We start from the raw sequence: 19,795 nt of genomic DNA, 5'->3' as shown, positions 1-19,795 counted from the left end.
TCCAAAGGCTATATTAGTGATTTTTCCTCAAGTCTCATTTATGTCCAATGAAGAAAAGTATTCATTATTGTTTTAACTCTTATAATAGTTATTGCTAAAAACCCATTCCCACTGCTCTATCACCCCAGTAGCTTACATCGTAGTGCCGCATTGGAGAGAGAGAGAGAAAGAGAGAGAGTGAGAGAGAGATACTTACATTAGGAAACCAGCAGGCTGGCAGCAGAGTCAGCGCAGCATCTCTGTCCTGTCCTCAGCACCGCAGAGAAGTTCCTTAAAATGACAGCATCAATTGCACGGCACCCGACCTGAACAGCACAGAGGTGGCACTTTGAAGGGATTACGTTTTAGGATGCAATAGTTAACGGTCGTGAACACCTCTGGACAGTTTCATACTGCAGGCTGTAACGCACAGGTCTCTTAAAGCGACAGCATGCGTTATAAAGCTCCGATGGGACACGCCGCACCAGCAAATATGGGATGGGCCAATAGAATATTATATAAATTAGTTGTTAAGTGCACAAATATGTTATAATATGCTACTTTAGAATATAATATAATAAAATCATATGGGCTACTGTGCTCACGTTTTACTCATTCACTTCTGCCTATAATAGATAACCATCATATTGAGATTTTGGAAGCTTATAATTGTCATTTTGCGTCATCGCTGACAGCTGGTTATAGACGCACGACGGAAACTTTCACATCTAAAAAATGTGACGCATTGCATTGTGGGATTGCTTGCAGATAGTGGTGAAAGGCGTTCATGCACATGAACTCTCTTTTTTTGTCATATACAGTATATATAGTCAAATATAGTGGACACAGAATGGAATCATATACGGTAGTCTACAGTGTATTGATAGAATGGAGTAGATTAGAGTATACTGCAGCATAGGTATATGCTGTGCAGTCTATAAAGTAGAATCAAACCCTGTTCATTATGGACTGTGAAAAAATATAATGCTTTAGAATAGAATATTATTCCAATGAGTAAACTGTAAAGTCTTGGAACAGAAAATAATAGAATTGAACTGAATTCCACTTGCTACGGAAATTGGATTATAATCAAGAAATAGGAATTAATACTAAAGAACAGAATAGAATCAAATAGAACAGAATATAATTAAATAGAACAGAATAGAATAGAATTATTTTACTGTCATTGCTGAGGAGAGTACAACAAAATTAGGTAGCAATCTTGACCGTGCATACACACGTAATAGTAAGATATCGTATATTGCATATTTGCTAAGTGGTATTGACACTGTATACAAGTAATAGATAAATACGGGAATACGTATGTACAAAGGAATAACCTAAGGTGCAGTTAGAATGTAAAACATCTGTACAAAGTTCTGTATATACATACAAAGGCGTGGTTGGAATGTAAAACATCTGTGCAGTGTGCAGTAGATACAAAGGTTGGACTGCAGTTGGTATGTAGCTAACTATGTATTGTAGGAATGTGTAATGCTCATAAGCTTGTTAATGAAAAATGTGCTCAATAGACACTTTATAGCATGTCAACACAAACAACTTTTATTTTTATATTTTATTTTACCTTTATTGAATCAGATAGGTCAATTGAGAACCAGTTCTCATTTACACTGACGACCTGGCCAAAAAGGCAGCAACAGTACAATATATAAAACAAAACAAAAAAACATCGTCACTACTTCCAGAAGCAGTACAGCTGAACTAAGAGACCATGACACCAACGTCCCAGTAGATGGAGACAACAGCAAAGCTTGAGTCTCCTGCTGTATGAGGGAGAGACTTTGCCTGCAGTACAATGCTCTCACAGCTAGATGACTCCTGTCACAGTGACATGCAGATCACTAGTCTACAGATTTAACCTCAACACGGTGGAAATTAATACAGACAGTATAAACATTAAAAGAATAAATTAGAATATTCTTATGTGACTGCTACAGCGTGAGACTATTCTATGATTTCATAAAAAAGAACAAGAGAATTACGATATAGACTTTTAACTCAGAATTAATTAATTAATTAATTAATAACAGATTTCTGTCATGTTGCCTAAGACACATTACGCATTTGGTAAATTGATATTCGATAATAGGCAAGAAAGTAACAACTAATTACATTTGCAAAGTAGACACTGATTTCCTGGAATTGATACATACAACATGCCCAGACATGTACAGTAATTGGCCACTTTTGCTGCAGTGCTGAACTTTTGTCCTCTGTGTCTTTGCCTTGATGCAGACACACACCAGTTTTGCACACTGCACACTGCTACTGCACTTTTTTTGCCAGAGGTGGATATGATCACGCACATTTTTTGTCAACATGGCTTTTATCAAATAAATTGAAGTTGCAGCTCCCGTTGCCAATCTCCACAGATTATAGTGATATCAACAAATGTTTTAGGAAAATAAAAAAAATGTTAGAATAGTCAGAAACTTAAATGTTTGTAGAAAGATTTAAGGTAGTTCAATATAATTGTGACATTTTCTTGTACATTTAGATTTCAAGTATTTTTTGTAAATAAAAGTCTAAAAAAAATCTGTTTGTATTTGTATTATACAAGGTAATAACATGTCGAGGTAAGTGGCCCAGCATTACAAAATAAGTCCCTTTACATGCATGGAATGATTTGTATCCATGAATGAAGTATCTATTTTCCAGCGTGTGCCCAACATGCAGACAAAATCAGTAACGTGACATTGAACCCTGCTCTTCCCCAGCAGATGGGTTAACAAGTCTGCCGAGGTTCAGCCAATCCTGGAGCTGCCCACTGATGTCATGACATCTGCAGCTCATAGAGATGAAAGCTTCCCAAATAATTTAATGTCGACAACCTCCAAATAGACAGGCAGATTAGACTTCAAACCAGCCTCACATGACAAGAGGAGTCAGGTTTCAAAAGGAAAAGTTTGCATCACTAAATGCTCTAAAACAGTTGTTCTGTGTAGCTATTGGTTCAGTCACTTAAAGTAGTAAATATGAAGTTAAACTTGTAATTCGGGACCGGCAGGGACACTGAAGGACCATCAGAGGTCCCGAGACCACAGTTTTGGGAGCCTCTTGGCTGGTGCTCAAAATTCAGAAGACTGACTGCACTAAAACAGCCATTCAATAAACCACACACACACACACACACACACACACACACACACACACACACACACACACACACACACACACACACACACTGGGGAGGGAGAAAGTCGTCATCTTCCTATTCGACATTTGTTAGACCAACCAACTTCATCATTTCCATCGACTCATTATAAACCAGCTTAAAGAAAAACGCTGTTATTGATCACACTTCACTGAGTTGTGTGTTTGGCTCTCCGTGGGATCGGGTCTTTGATGTAGTGCAGGCTGATCGCAGATCAGATACACGCGCTTCAGGTCCACAAAGCCACCCCCCCTCCTCCTCCTCCTCCTCTCCCCGCCTTTGATCTGGCCGCTGTAGTCCTCGAGCTGCCGCCGCCGCTGCTCTGTGTTGTGCTGAGGCTCGAGCTGCAGCGCTGACATGGTGAGCGGACCGGTGCGGGAAACACACCACCACACCTCTCACCGGTAAGCTTTTTGACTTTTTTCAGAACCAGTACTTTGAACAACAGGGTCTCTTTATTTTTAACAGGTAAGAAGCGCTTTTATTAAGTGTTTAGACATCCACACGTAACGTGTAACAACGACATTGGAACAAGCCTTTGGTGGATTTCAGAATAACGTTACAAGGCATAGGCTTCATCTCTAGTTTCTAACTTTATATTGCATAGATAGTATTATTATAGCGACACCAGAGCACACTGACGATGATGCCGCTATAAAGTCACGAGTTGGTAAACTACAGTTTGCCGACTCTCAGTCGCTTTACACGTTAGGCTATTGCACGGATATTTTAATGATTTTGGGGGAGATGGTGGCAATAGTATAGGTTTTTCAGACTTTAAGACATTTATATGTAATGGTCCCATGAGAGAGTCTTCCTCATATAAAGCTGTGGAAGCTGTCTGAGCTTTAAAGTGCCGAAACGTCTCCGCTCCGGATGTGACTTTAATTCAAACAGCATCACTTTGCTGCAACCCTGCTACAATTTGCACGTGCGTGTGGTGATTTTCTAAAGTAGTACTGTACAACCCACAATGCTTTATTTCAGAAATATTTGGTTTTAAAAGTGATAAGTCCAATTTCCCTTTAAATAGCCCTTACTGTAGCCTTAATGTTGAAAATGTCAGCTTATTCCACACTGTGGCAGTATCATATGTAGCCTATAGATGGTTATCAGTCTTCATCCGAGCTACGTTGATGTTTACAGTGAGTGGAATAGCATAACTCATGACTCAGTGTTTTGATGACACATCCAAATATAAATATTTAAGATGTGTTGTGCATTATTTGATTCACATTTTCCTAAACTTCAGACTGACATGATTGATGTCTTTGGAAACTTTTATATTGACGATAGTATTGACTGAGCCAACAAGTCAGTGTTTGAGAGGTTAAACAAACAGGAACATGCCTGTGTTGGTGGTAATAATCAAAACAAACAAAATCGTTTTATCTTAAAAAATTTGATCCAACCAAATATAGTTATTAAGTGTGTATTATAGAGAGGAGACGATATAATAATATTAATCTCAGTCTTCTGATGTGTCCTTTTTTTCAGCTGCAGGCAACAAGTGGCTCATCAAAATGGTCTGGATTCTTCACCATACCTTCTCACTACTAACTGTGCAGCTCATATATTCAACTCTGGTAAGCGAGTACATGATCTGCTCTATTTCATTTTTACTTCTACTCACTTTTATTTCAGTGTAAAAGTTTATTTCTGACCAATAAGATATAGAAAATCTTAACTCAAGTTCCACTTACTCGCTTTTTCCGAAGCTTTCATGCGTTCTCCATGAAAACTGAGCAAACCCCAACTTCTATTCGTTTTTTCACAAACCTGCACACATGAACTTGAGCTGCACTGCATGCCAGTGTTGAAAAGGTTCACACTGTGGGATCTGTGGAGTCTTTGCTGGCGACACTCTGACAATGCTGAGTATCATTTTACTTTTGTCCGCTGCATTGTCCTGATTGTGTTCGCTATCTACGTTCTCATCTCTGGTTTTGGCAATCCCGGTATTGTTGCTTTGGGACTTCAATTCTGCTGCTGTTTACCCTCGGGGCTCATTAAAGTTTCATCTTATCTCATCCCACTAGTATCAGACTTGTTTTCAAGGAAGAGTCAAAGGCAGGAGTTGATCCTCTTAAACAACTTGAAGAGAGATTATGTTGCACAGCTGTTGATTCAGTCTGCTTTTTTTTCTGTTCTAGATGAAAGTGGTGATGATGTACAAGAATCTCTAACTTTCACCAAATGACTGTCCTCCTCAGATTCCTGTGGGGGCCGAGGAGCAGACCAGAGAATGCAGAGAACAGGAGTACAGGGACCGCTTTGGGAACTGTAAACCCTGCAAGCAGTGTGATGCGGGACAGGAGCTATCAAAGGTTGGAGCAAAATAGTTATTGTGTTTTTATTATCTTACATGAATTAAATTTAGTTTAAAAAACAAGAGAAGATCCGTCTGAAGTTCTGTGCTCACTCAGGAGCGTTTTCCGCAGAGCCACTAAAAGCAAAACATATTGTCGATTTGCTTATTTAGGAAAAAGTGTAGTAGCACAAGGGTTCCATAACAGGTCTGTTGAATGGACTTCCTTAAACTGAAGAGAAGTGGAATGGATTATTCCTGTGGTAACAAACAAAAACTCTGAAACCGTTTTGTTCATGAAAAGAATCACTGTTCAGAAAAGTGTATCTCATCCAGGGAACCAACATTATTTATTACTTCCTCTCTTTCATGCAGAGAACAGCCAAGCCGTTATTAGCTTTTGTAAAACACCGACCCCTCTTTAATCAGTCACACCCATGCTTTTGACCTTCTGCAGCTGAATGGCTACCATTGTTTTTCCCCATTGCACCCGGTCCAACTTATTGTCTTCACTGTTTGAAGCAAGCCATGCCTAAGCTTGCTGCTCTTTCGACTGGGAATACAGCTTTTTCCAGCACCTTAGCCACAGCTTTTTGTGTGCTTTGTACAAACAGGCCTCTATGGTGCTCGCTAAGACTTTCCTCTGGCAGGCAGCCGCTATGCACCTCCTTTTGCAAGTGTAGGCATTGACGGACAGGTGAGCGAAGTGTAATAGCTGAATCAGTTTGTGGCAGGCAAACATATTATTATTAAGGAACCCTTTTCACATTTTTGATTGATTTAACTGTAACTATCGTACACAACAAAAGCTGTTTAAAGGTAAGCCACGTTGCCTCTGCAGTATCAAAAAAGACGTGATTGATTGCATTTTTCAACACAAGTTAAATTATACTGGAGGTAAGTTAAACAGTATCAACCAATTTGGCAGATTTCTTCTCCTTTTTTAAAGTTTAAAGGCACACACACACAAAAAAGGAGGAATCACTAAACTGTCAAACGTCTGATTGGAACCTGGTGTTACTCCCACAGTGATTGACGGGTCTTTCAATACGTTTTAAGTAATGCACAGATCAACAACCACTATAACACCCCATTCATATATATGGTAGACTAAATATTTGAGACACACTTGCGATACAGTTCAACAGCCCAGAAAACGACCATGAAGTTGAGCCAAAACAGTTTAAAGAATACTGAAGATTATAACCTTCATAAAGGTTCGCTCTACAGCAGGGCTGAGGGTACCTCATAAACTAGCAACTGAGTGCATGTTAGGATATACCTGCTGTTTATATAGTTGAAAGATGTTGATGGGCCTAAGAAAACAAGAAAAGACTGGGAGCTAAATGGCTTTAGTAGTACATTTTAACAACCTAATTTCAGTAAGGCATACGTTTACATTAATAAAATGTCAGCTTTGAGTATTCCGTGAATAAAAAGGCTGGTAAACTGACTTCAGTTGGGCGTACACTCCTCTACATCTTTGAGTACTGGTGAAAAAAAAACCCTTGACATCTGTTGCACACATGCATTTAAGTCCAGTTGCCTTTAATCTCAGTGCACACAGACATGCACTCTGTGGTTGGTAATGCGCTTCAGTAGTCCTCGTGTTCCTCTTGCCAGCTCAACAGGCCTGAATGCTGCGAGCCACCCTGGGGTCCTGGTTAATAATTGGCTGCCTCATTCTTTCTCTGAAGGTAGCGGGATGCCGGCTCACAGTGGCGACCCCGGGCCTGCACTCAGAGAAAGTTTCCCAGAGAAACAACTTCTGACCTGAGCACTGCGTAACCAAGACAATCTGTCCGTATTCTGAAAGGCATGGCTGGACGTTGGGAGGGAAGCAGACTTTTGGAGTCACTCTGTGCAGCTGCCATAGAGATCCCAGAGGAATGTGCCCCAGTTTGCTCTGGAAGTTTGCCTCTGGAAGCCGCTCTTAGGCGAGCTGACAAACATCAATTAGCCCCTTCACACCAACTGTAGCTAAAAGAACCACCCACACAGAGGGGAACGTCCATTAAAAGCAGTCATTCTTTTCTTCAGACATATTTCATTCTAGGTTTCATTCATGGTAAGTTGCCTCGTCTCTTGTGTTGTCAAGCATGAAGGAGAAGGAGGGAATTGCCTTCCAGTACATGCTGGAAAACTGCCAGTGGCACAAAAAAAAAAAAAAGAAAAAGAGGCAGGAACACAACTTTGATGTGTCGACGTCTTGTAGTATGTAGCAAGAGTGTAACATTTCCTTCAGCCACGATCGCAGGGCAAAGAGGTTATTACTGGCTAACGAGAGACACAACGGAGGGGTCAAAATCAGAGTAGCTGCTGCACTCTCCTAGTGTCTAAAGAATCCGGGCAGTAAAAAGTGTAACAGAGAGAGGAAAACAAAAAGAGCAAGAGTGGGTTTTGTCCCAGACAGAACACAGCTTTAACTAGCATGCATTGTTTTCAGCGCTGTTTCATTACCAGATCAGATGACTGCCCCCCCCCCCCCCCCTCTCCCCCCTCTCCCCCCTCTTGTGATTCCCTCCTAATCTCAGAAATATCTCTCCGTCTGAACATGCTTCAGGTCCCAGCCAGCTCTCCTCTCTCACGCCGCTCCCCTCCCCTCCACGCTGCTGTTATGCTTGGCAGTCTCAGCCAAACTAGATCAGCAGATAGGGAAATGGGATGTTAGGCATCTGCTCTTTTTTAATGTTAATATATTTTTCTCACAGTTCATTTTTTCTTGTATTTTTCTTCCCAAATGTGTAGTTTTATCCCATCCATTTGAATGAATATTGTCTTTTCAGGGAGGTAGGTTAACATACTGACTGACTATATACTATGTTGTTGGTATTGGTCGATGTTTTTTTTTAGTTATGTATAGGAACAAGCTTATACATTGCGCTTTCATATAATAACATAAACATCGCAGATCACCGCGGAGTATTGTCCTTCTCTCAGCTGCTGAACGAGACTCAGTCAGTGCAGGATGTCGGCTCTGCACAGCTTTGTAAGCAGGGATGAAAGAACAAAGAGATCCCTCCTTCGCTGATCTGTGCTGCCCGGATCAAAGAGGCAGAAGTTGGCTCTCGTTTGCTTTTGTTTCGGCGCTCTGACCTGCTCGTGTCTACGTGGCATCGGCCCCCATCCTGCCATGTGGTGCCCCACAGGCAGAGCTTGTGCCAGTGCTTGGGTTAGAGGAGACGAATCATCGCCGGGCCCCTTCCTTCATGTGGAAGTGGGTCACAGGACTTCTGTGAGGTGCCCTCCAGTGGCCTGGGCCTGCAGCCCTTTCTCAAGGACTGGTATTAGGGTTGAGTGCCGTGGTAGTTTTCCAGCCTCCCCTGGCTCAGTCTGAGCTTCATTCCCCTCAGACAGGCAACAGTGGGCGGCCAAGTCTTCTTTATTCCGCCTTTCCCCTTTTTATCACTCATCAGCCACCCCCTTTCTGTTTCTCACTCTTTCTGTGTCCCCCCCCCCCCCCCACACCTCCACCGTTCCCTGCTCTGCTGGAGAGCAAGGCCTTTTATGGAGAGCTCATAACAACAGCTGCACTAGTCCAGCCCTAGCTTGTCCACCTCGGGCCAGGCCTGGCCCAAAGGGTTCAATGTCAGGCCTCGCATGTGTTTGGCTGGAAGCGCTGAAATCCTCATCTTCTGTCCCCGACTCTGTGGTGCCATCGCACGATCGCATCTTTGCCTTTCCCTTTTTATTTCTTGCCAGCCTGCTTCCCCAAAACCCAACCCCCATATCAGACTCTCGTGCCCACATTCCAGCAGGACCGCATGCCCCGGCGGTGAAATGGGACACGGGCGATGAGAGAAGCCCTGTTTGGAGCTGGCCTTCACTTTAATGATATATGAGCCCCCCCCCCCGTCTATCCTTCTGGCTTTGGATTGCAGTGTGGCAACGCTGGACAACAGGAGGGCAGCTGCTATGGAGCTGATAATGAATGATCAATGTATGATGTCATCTCTGCAGGGTCTTTTCACTCAGATATTACAGTAATATCAGCTGTCATGTAAATGTCACTTTGTCACTGAGGTCACCAGTCTTTCAACATAACTCTCAGGGGTGTGACAGAGAACCAATTAGGAACGACATTGGCAATACATAATTACATTATTAATACGTTTGGGGTTCATTTTAGTGTTGATGTTTGGTTCCTTTCACCGTAAGCTATGCTTCTAAACTATACCAGGCGTCTGCCACATTGCCAGTTGCTGTATATAGCATGAACAAAATGTTACTCATACAAACAAACACAATTATACATATTTTATCTTCTATCCAGACTATATATTTTAGTCAAAGAAAACAATAAAAAGTCTTTTATCTTTGCTCGTTTCAGGTGAACAAATCGTCAAAAGATGGTTCGGCATTAGATCAGTCACACGGTAGTGGGAAGCTGTGCTTTTTAAGTGCACTTTTTCAATTGTTGACAAAAAGAGTATTCATCTCATTTTCTCCATATACCTCTCCATAATCCTTGCCCCCTCACTGAAGCCTTTCCTTCGCCTGCCAGCCTCTCAATCAACGGGACTCTCACGGAGTCTGCTCGGAGAGGGAGTCGCACAAAAAAACGCAGCAATAAACTTGCAATAATACAACAGTGGGTGTCCCCTGGGGCCTTTATCATTCAAATGCCTGGCCTTTCTGGGTCTTGCAGCGGAAGGCCGCTCATTCATGCTAAGAGAGTCAGGGAGATTATTGCCAGTGTAAGATGGACTCTCAAAAGAAGGCAGGCCATTGTTGTCGTTTGATCCCGCGAGCCAAGATCATTCTTTAATTCCAGACCCCCGGTAGTCCTCATTCAAGCCCTTCTTTTCACCAGCTGCACATCTCTCCAAACCACCGACCCCACCTCTTAACCGGTGTATTCCTCCTGTTAATCCCCCCAGGAATGTGGCTTTGGTTATGGAGAGGATGCCCGGTGCATGCCCTGCCGGAGCAGTCGCTTCAAGGAGGACCGGAGCCTGCAGAAGTGCAAGCCCTGCCTGGACTGTGGACTCATCAACCGCTTCCAGAAGGGCAACTGTTCCACCACCAGCAACGCCGTGTGTGGCGACTGTCTGCTGGGGTGAGAGGACAGACGCACATCTCCACCGGACAGTTGTGTTTCTGACAGAAATGACTTGCTTTAATATGTAACAACACTATGAACTGAGTTTGTGCATGTTTGAATATTGAAACATGTCCTTTTGTGTCTTCAACAGATATTACAGGAAGACAAAATTAAGTGGTTTTCAGGACATGGAGTGTATACCCTGTGGGGACCCTCCGCCTCCTTATGAGCCTCACTGTAAGCACCTTTACTTTCTTTTACCTCTTCTAACAGTTGGCCTGACATCAGTGGGACATTCTGTTAAAAATGTTCCCATGAATACAGACTATTCATCCCAGCCCACAATAGGCCATGTTTTAAGATGAAACAAGCGGGGATACAATAGTCTAAAGAGCAAACATCAGCGACTACAGCGCACTATTAAACTCATAGCCAAATGCTATCAGAACCAAAAGCCAGGTTGCAGTGCCACAACAAAGCCTGCACACACACACACACACACACACACACACACACACACACACACACACACACACACACACACACACACACACACACACACACACACACACACACACACACACACACACACACACACACACACACAAAACATGCCAGCACAAGGCCTTTGGTGTAACCAGAACTACAGACTATAAAGGGTGGAGCAAGCCATAGTTCATTCACTAAGTCTCACGGAGTCAAGCACCAATGCTGTATGTGCAAATAAATGCTTGGATTTACAAGCTGAGCAGTTGAAAAGCTGAAATGGATACCACTAACATAACACTGGATTATGATAGCTCAGAATGTCACTCATTTTTGGCACTCCGTTTGGATGAAATGAGCCGACTTCCTCGAACAATACTTCTATTGATATTTCCAGAGAAAACATGTCTCAATAGTATTAGTTTTAGCACCAGAGTAAACACCATAGGGAGTGTGCTGGTTCAAGCAGCACAACTGATTTCCTTTTAGTACCAACCCCCATTATCGATAATATTAATATAACACTATCCATTATGCAAAAAGGAGAGAGGAGGTGTTTTATAGTATTTCTCACAAAGCAGGACTCACATTCCAGACGGCTACAGATCCAATTAGCGCCCGTTAGAAGTCGTTAAGCACAACCTTACGATTCCAGGTTTCCACATATAAAACAGGCGAGTGAACTTGTACCTTTTGGTAATTGAGTGTGACTTCCTGCTGCTAGAGGAGGCTGCAGCTGTTTCTTTGGAGACTTGTTTGGCAGCATGAGCATCATGCTCTGGGATATCAGACGACTAAAAATGTAAAGAATCCGATTTCATCCGACCATCCACCGTCAGTTTGATTTTTTTTTGTGTGCACATTGTTGCAGTGTTGTGTGATGAACGCCGGGCCTTGAGACAGCGGACCACCCTCTGCTGTCTGCTCATTTGGTCCATCTGTGCAGCTTCCCGTTTTTTGAGGAGGCCTGCGAAACAAAATGGCCATTGTGTCTGAGAACATAGCTGGTAGTTACTCGGTCCCTGCAGGGACTCTCCGTGGAGCATTTCCAAATGCTTGAGAGTCCCGCTCCCTCCCTCCAGTGTTATCGTGAGAAGGGTGGTGAAAACTTGAAGGGCAGAACATTCTAATAGGCCACACTGGCCCGGGGCAACGGTGCATCTGTGCAGGGGAGGCAGTCGCCGTCTGTGGAGGACTGTAAATTGTACCCCCCCCCCCCGCCTGCCTTTTCCTCTCCCCCCTTTCCCCCAGTGGCTTTTTGGAACCGAGGGAGAAAGGAGATTGTGTTTTATGGATTCCTTCAGCCTCTTTAATGTGTTTCATCTGCTAGGAGTTCTTCAGTGTCACGGTGGATCTAGGAGAGCTGACTGGACCGTGCTATCACACACACACACACACACACACACACACACACACACACACAGGCGTGCAGACAGATGTCGCTTGTGCTGACGAACCCACAGAAATAATATCACCTGACTCAGCAGTTTCACTCGGCTTTACAGAAGATTTTATTGTCTTTTTCGGCATGTTGTTTTGGTTTCACGGTCTCTGATAAATTATCCTTATTACTATTTCCAACTGGATCTACCACAAGGTAGATGGCCGTTTTATCCTTCTTTGTTCAGTTAAGAGAGAAACAGTGGTGTGGGTTTAAAGTGCAGCCACAAAACATCAGTTATATTTCATCCAGGATATCCCTTCTTTTCAAGACATTCAGTTATTTGCAGCTTATCCTTTTTTTTGCATGCAACTAAAAGAGATTGTGAACCTAATCCAGTAAACCTCTGTCCTAGTTACATGCAGAAAACATAATCTGTCTTCACTCTTGCAGCGCGTTCACTGACTTCAAAGGTTCATGCAACCAGTTCTCACCGCAGATGGCAAGAAAACACATCAGGCTGGCAAACATTGCTAACTACCATTGCCTGCCAGCGACTCAAACTAGAGCCTTTCAATCTTCCTCATACTCAGATGTCAGCAGCTAGAACGATGATCTGATCGCGGATCAGTTTGTCCTCACTGCTGTCCTAATGGAATTATCATGCAAAGATCAAACCACAACCTCGCAGCAACGATGGTGTGTTTGGTGTCACATTACAAGAAGTGGTGACCATAAAATGTTTTACCGCAAGCGCAACACCTTGACATTATAAATCATTTCTAGCGGATGTATCCAGATTCTCTATTAAATTATGATTTAATATGTTGTCTGCTGTACCTCGTTTAATAATACTGCCAAGAAATGCACTAAACGTTCAGAGAGAGCTTCTGTTCATAATATATTTGCAACTAGAGTAAAGTTCTTGGCATAAATTCAAGTTTGAACCTTTTTAAAATGTCTTTACACTAAACAGAATAAGAATAAAATGTTTATTTTCTCCTTTCTGGTATTCAGAGTTCTGCGTAGAGAAGGGATCGGTTCTCCTAAAGAACCTCCTTAAAAATACTTTGTACTGACAAAAGTCAAAGATCCCTCGGAGGTGTAGAGAGGTGCTCCTTTTATGTGTGTGGCGTCCCATCAAGTGAACAGGCAGGGAGTGTGTGACAGGCTGCGGTTTATTGGTCTGGTTCGTGAGGAGATAATATCAGCAGGTGAGGCCTCTTCAATGGGCCGGTGTTTATCTGTGTGTGCTGCAGCTGCTCTGATAACAGGCTGCTTTGTGTTGATGCTCACCTTGACAGTGAAGACCAAATGCAAACACAATGGTTAGAATGTATTTACAGATTACCAATACGGCGCAGTGTCTTTGTTTACGACGATTATTATGGTAATCCCTGCCATGACAATGAAGATACAATATGGTGTTGTTACACTGTGTCCTTGTGAGGTATTTAACATTGTTTCTGGTAATACATTTATTTTTTTATATACAGTTTATTATTTTTTAAATGTGAGAAGGTGCCTCTGTGTCTAAAAACTCAACAGCAATACAAATGCTCTTATGTAAACTGTAAAATGATTGAGAGCCGTTGCAGTGATTTTAACTCCTGTAACAGTTTTTAGGATCTAGAAGTTGCCAATTTGTTTAAATGACAAGTTATAAGTCATGTTTTTGACATTATGTACTTTGTGCTTATTTAAAAAATGCCCTTTTATTTTGCTCTCTGGGTCAAACTAAGCTTCGAAGTGCTGCGTTGAGTTTTTCTTTCTTTCCTTAGAAGGAATGTTAGAATACCCGTATCCCCCATCTATCTGGCTGAATAAAAAAAAACTGCCCAAAGCTGCAGTCATGTTTACAGGGCGTAACAAAGAGCTCTTGGATGTGAAAAGGTGGAAACCAGTTCCCTTTATGATTAATGTGCTGAAAAGCAAACAGCAGGGCTCACTGAAAAAAAGATTTTCTCTCAAACAAAAAGTCATTCATTATATTTGCCATATTCATCAACAATCTCTCACAACTTCTTTTCTCAGCCCACACATTGTTAACTGCTCTGTCTGCTTCACAGTGTCAGACCAGCACACCTTTAATGTTTGCTCTGCCATCATACAGACGGTGATCAGGGAGACATATTATTGGATTGCTGGTAATAATCACATACAGTTATGTTAAGCTACATGAGCTCAGAGAGAAATGTCACTCAACCATGCTGCCGTTTCTTCTCCTCTCTTTAGTATCCGACTTAGTGCTCGAAATGATAATTACACGTAGCAGATGACAATTTCTTTATCTTTTTCATCTGTCTTTCGTTGATATTAAACCCCAATGTTCTGTGTTTGTGGCAACGTGTGTGATGAGCAGCGTTCTTGAAGTCGAAAGTCTCATACATGAGTGTGTGATGGGTCCTGAAGGCGGAGCCAACCGCGATATCACGCTTCCCCTCGGGGAAGGATGAGAGCTTAGTCATGAAATCAGTGCATGTGCGACAGAAGCGTAAAAACAAACCCGCTAATATCTGAACCATTGCAGAAGCCTGACTAGCATGTCTGCCTCTTGACTTCAGGGCTGTGTGACTGGCATGTGAGGGAGCCTGGGGGTGGGGTGGGGTGGGGGGGTAGAAATGTCTGTAAATCATCTTCTGTGAGGAAGCGAGACAGAGGCAGATAAAGGGCGAACCCACCACAGGCGTTTTCTCTTTGAACTCCTCTGCGTATTTCATTAGGCTTAAGCAAAGAGGCGACTGGCTCAAGGGCGCAAAGGAAAATAATTTGTCTCACGTTACCCGATTCTTATTGGCTGAGGAGCCTCGGATAACTTGAAGTAGCCGATTCCTCGTCACGTGTTATCCAATAACTATTTTGAGAGATACGGGTGTTTGTGTGTTTGCTCGGGCCTATTATTAAAGAAACACTCATCACCTTGAAATAAGGTGCATATATATACGCTGTCACATGGTCAATCAAAGACTGAATGGATATTTTACGCCCTGCGGTTCAGCTGTATTTCACCTTCATCTCCCTCCGTCTTCCTCACAGGCAGCGGGCGCGTGAACCTGGTGCCGCTGCCCTCGGTGGTGACCAGCCCGCGGGACATGGCCCTGGCCGCGGTCATCTGCAGCGCTCTGGCCACCGTGCTGCTGGCCCTGCTGGTCCTGTGTGTCATCTACTGCAAGAGACAGCTGCTGGAGAAGAAGCCCAGTGGTGAGTCACACAACATCTGCGCGTGTGTGCATGGCTGAAAAAGAGTTTTCAGAATCAGGACCGTGTGTTTAAGAGATGCCGAGAAGAGCAGGAGCTTGAGGGGATTCTTCAAAACAATTTACTAATGATTGGTGCGTTTAAAAAAAGAAGGTATGTAGTCTTTAGACCAACGCACAGGCCTTAAGGTGGATTCACATTCCCCCACCCTCCTCCCCAGGTTCAGGTAACTACAATCTTCGTGCACTGCAGGGATCAGTGTCGTGCAAGAGCTAAATATGTGCATGTTAAAATATGAGTGCCACTTAAAGAGCTCTTAATAAGGTAAATGAAGAGTATTTATTGCTGGATGAGCGTGATTTCATCGCTCTTTTGTTACCAACGCAAACAGAGTGCCAGTTCGTCTGTCAGATTTGATCACCAGTGTTGAGCCGTATTAAACCCTGATGTTGCATATTTGTGGTAACTTGTATAATGAGCAGCATTCCGGAGGCCGAAAGCGTTTTGAGTATGTGAAACGTCCCGAGGCAAAGAGTTTAATGACATCACGTTTCCCTGGTAAGCTCACCTGAAACAAAGAGTGAGGTAGAAGTCACTAAGGCGTTACCAGTTCTCTGTTTTTTCTCACCGTGACGGTGTAAGGTGAATGCACAAGTTAAATGTTTTTCACTCAGTCCAAACATGCACTCCACCCTTTACCCAAGCTGCTTCCAAACGCTGACACAATTGCTTTTTAAATGATACAAAAGAATTTTAATCGGCCTCGTGGACCCGAGGGTAGTGAGGCATTTCCCAACACGAGAGAGAGAACGTACGTTTAGTCAGATACACAGCTCGACTGTAGCTGGGAGGATCTCACCTGACGGCAGCAATTACAAAAACACAAAAATCCAGTTATTACTAATAAGAATGAAGCATTTCTTCTATTAAAGTAAAAGGGTACCAACTTCTATTTAGGCATGTGTTTATAAAGCGTTACGTGTGTGTCCTAGGTTGTGAAAAACTTCTTTGACTGTCCCTTCTGCTTGGTAATAAAGCAGTTATAAATGCTCGAAAGCCATTAAAAAATACTTAAACGGTTCTTCGGTCAGTCCAGAAAACCTGGCGACACAAAAGTTATTCTTTTCCATGGCTTGTAACTGTTCTATTAAGCATTAGTAAACAATTTAACAAAGCATTTATAAAGCTTTCATGCAGGATACAATATATTTCAAGTGGTATTAGTAGAAGAGCTGTGCTGAGACGTGGCTTGTTGTTTCCTCAGCTACCTCTCTGAGGTCCCAGGATTGTCCCTACGGTGGAGCAGAGCTGTCCTGCCTGGACCCCCGCTGGCTCCAAGACCTTCCCCAGAGACCCTGCTGCCAGTGTCACCTGGGCCCCGGACAAACCTGTGGTAGGTTGTGGTTCCGACCGAAGACATTTTATACAACAGCCGAAGCCGATCAAACAACTGATGAGTGTAAGGAAAGCACTATACTCTAACTCCAGTGGTAAACTGTATAGTGGGCCTCATCGCGCCTTTAGGAGGTGATGGCAGGTGGGTGAATTAGTTTTGTAAAGTCGTACGTGTGTGTGTGTGTGTGTCCAGGTCCGGTCCACCTGATCCCGTCTCTGTGCTGTGATGAGAGCTGCAGTCTGGGCCGCAGCCTGGACAACAGTCCCTTCCAGTCCCAGATGAGCCTCAGCGACGGGTGAGGGAATATGTGTGTATGCTCATTAAGGTGAAACTGATGACTGAAAGCTGTATTATCTCCCCCTTTTGAAGAAGAGTGGGTGGTGAGATAGGAGGAAGCGCATAATCACCAACTCAGACTGAACAGCTGCAGTTATTCCAGATTACATGCACGACTGAACATCACACAGTGTTTGGTGAACACCTATCTCTAAACTGCCTGGAAACACACATGACTGCCAATGACTACAAAACCCGGCAATGTTTGCATAGCGCTGGGCTGACTGACCTTTACAGCATTAACCACCCAACAAACACAATCATGTACACAACTGCACGCCTTTGCAAGGTAAATAAGTCACGGAGATGATTATTGTAGCTTAGCTGGTCCCAGCTGTGTAGAATATTATACTGTACCATAAACCACGTAAAGTAAGGCGCATGATCGTGTTCACACGCTGAGAATAAAAGGAAGATTAAAGAACTTCACACAATGTCTTTACCCATCAGCTAACGCCTACACTAATGCTGGTAACAGCGTTCTCATTTCTCTTGCTATTCAAGGTGCTGCATAATTTAATGGGGTTAATTAGACTCTTTGAAGTGTTGAGAACACACCGAGGGCACCGTGCATAAAAGTGATGGCACACTGGGTGTGGCTGTGAACAGTGAGTCATGGCGATAACCACAGCTTTCTTTTATTATGCTCCATAGAAATACACATCGGGATGAGGAGAGCATCCCGATGCAGCCGGGAGGATGTCCCGAGTCCCACTGCAAAGAGGCAGGTGGGATGAGAGGGGGTTTGGAGCCTGCAGAGTGTGCCGGGCGGCCTGAACCTGCAGCCAGACTGGAGGTGGAAGAAGAGGATGGCGATGAAGAGGAGGGGTGCAAGCCAAGGGAGAATTCACCTGAGATGACCAGAAAGAGCTACAGTGAAGCTGTGACAGACGCATCAAGTCAGGAAGGTGAGGTGTCATATTACTCTCATGCAAAACACCGGAAACGTAAGATTAGATATTAATGAAGCATGACTTCCTTTTACCAAATGGCGCACACATTTCTACTGTGCTCATAACTCGCCTGGATATGAATCAGCTTTCCTCATGAATGTGTGTGTTAAGACACTCCCTTGGCACTTCAAATTAGCTGCCCCAAAGCAAACTGATAAATGATCTTCGTATTATTTATTATTTATTGTCAAGCGAAGGTATGTGAGAGCAAACTGCAAAGAAGAAAAGGCGGCCTCTCCCACTCAAGAAAAGACTATTTATGAAATCATATTTTAAAAGACTATCCCAAGACATTCTTATACTATGACATTTTGTCATGTTCATGGTATACTATACTATGGCTTTTAATGATATGTATATTCTTTTACATACTGTGGCTTTAAGAGCAGCTGGTCAAAGAAACAAGAGACACCACAACTTCTTTGATGTAGACAAGACTATCCTGCTTCCAGTCGGCCCCTGGTGGGCTCTAGATAGATTTGTTACTAATCACTGTGTCTGTGATCCTCTTCCTGCTCTCTTTCCAGGATGACATGGATTTCTTTGGCTCGTGTTCCTCCCTGGACTCAACAGCCACGGCCAGATCCCGGATGAGATTACTCTAGTCCCCCCCCGTCCCCCGTCCCCCCATACAGATGAGCAGCAGCCACTCTCAAGTGTGGTCGCGCCGCCTCTTTGAAATGCCGCTGACCTCGGTGTCCCTTGTCAAGGGGCCCAAATAAAATATGTGCATAGTTGCAAACAAAAGCACCGCTGAGGAAAATCAAAGCACGAGGGCAAAGGGGATAGAGATACACACACATGCACACCCACACTGAATGTGAACTCACTGGCCCAGAGGGTGAAATCGAATGAAGTTCAAACGTCGAGGAGTATCGACTTCTTACCGTCAACCACAGTGAATCAAAGTGAGCCTCTGCTCTGCCTTGAGGAATGTCTTTCATATTTACATGTAGGAGAACATAAACTGTACCACTGACCGAACAGGTGGTGTTATGAAGCATTTGTGTGTAAAGGTAACAAATTTGAGGCGTGAAGAAAAATGTCAAAGGGTATTATGTTGCACATCGAAGACAATCTTGATGATATGGAGCAAGTTAAAACAAAGAATGTCAAAGTGATAGATTTGTTGTAGATACTGTAAAATATTAAATAGGTACATATTTTTGTAACATAGACATGACTGACAATATGTTTGCTTTACTTCCCACAGTTATAGTGCTGTTGGTTGTGATTGGTCACTTCCAAATATTGTTTTTGTAAATAAACCACTTGAACAAGTTCACATACCCATGAATTTATTTTCTCACTTCTTTAAATCAAGCAATTTAGTGTTGCAATTCCACAGGGTTGGGGGATTTACGTAAGACACGTACTATACTGTGTCAAAAAAAAGTCACAGTTTGGTATGTCCAAAAAATGAAAAGTCAGTATAGTTTGTTGAAAAAAGTAAAAGTATAATATGTTGATAGAAGCAATAAAAAAAATCCCATTATAGTAAAAAGAAAAATGAGATTTTCAGAAATCTTCATGGGATAC

The 19,795-nt window shown here is 43.0% G+C and overlaps 1 protein-coding gene across 1 annotated transcript; it reads left to right on the top strand.

Annotated features, from left to right (window-relative positions):
- Window positions 1-3,485: 3,485 nt before the first annotated feature.
- Window positions 3,486-19,538, top strand: LOC306701548 (tumor necrosis factor receptor superfamily member 19-like). The gene is made up of 10 exons (XM_079166887.1): window positions 3,486-3,558; window positions 4,652-4,740; window positions 5,368-5,481; window positions 10,343-10,521; window positions 10,658-10,743; window positions 15,410-15,574; window positions 16,836-16,964; window positions 17,160-17,262; window positions 17,958-18,211; window positions 18,784-19,538. Exons 2-10 carry the CDS (start codon window positions 4,678-4,680, stop codon window positions 18,786-18,788), a joined length of 1,098 nt encoding a protein of 365 aa, XP_079023013.1. The 5' UTR covers window positions 3,486-3,558; window positions 4,652-4,677; the 3' UTR covers window positions 18,789-19,538.
- Window positions 19,539-19,795: the final 257 nt, after the last annotated feature.

This window comes from Pholis gunnellus (assembly GCF_910591455.1).
Source record: "Pholis gunnellus genome assembly, chromosome: 9".
In the NCBI taxonomy this organism is placed as follows: Eukaryota; Metazoa; Chordata; class Actinopteri; order Perciformes; family Pholidae; genus Pholis; species Pholis gunnellus.
This window is presented reverse-complemented; position numbering and strand designations above follow the sequence as displayed.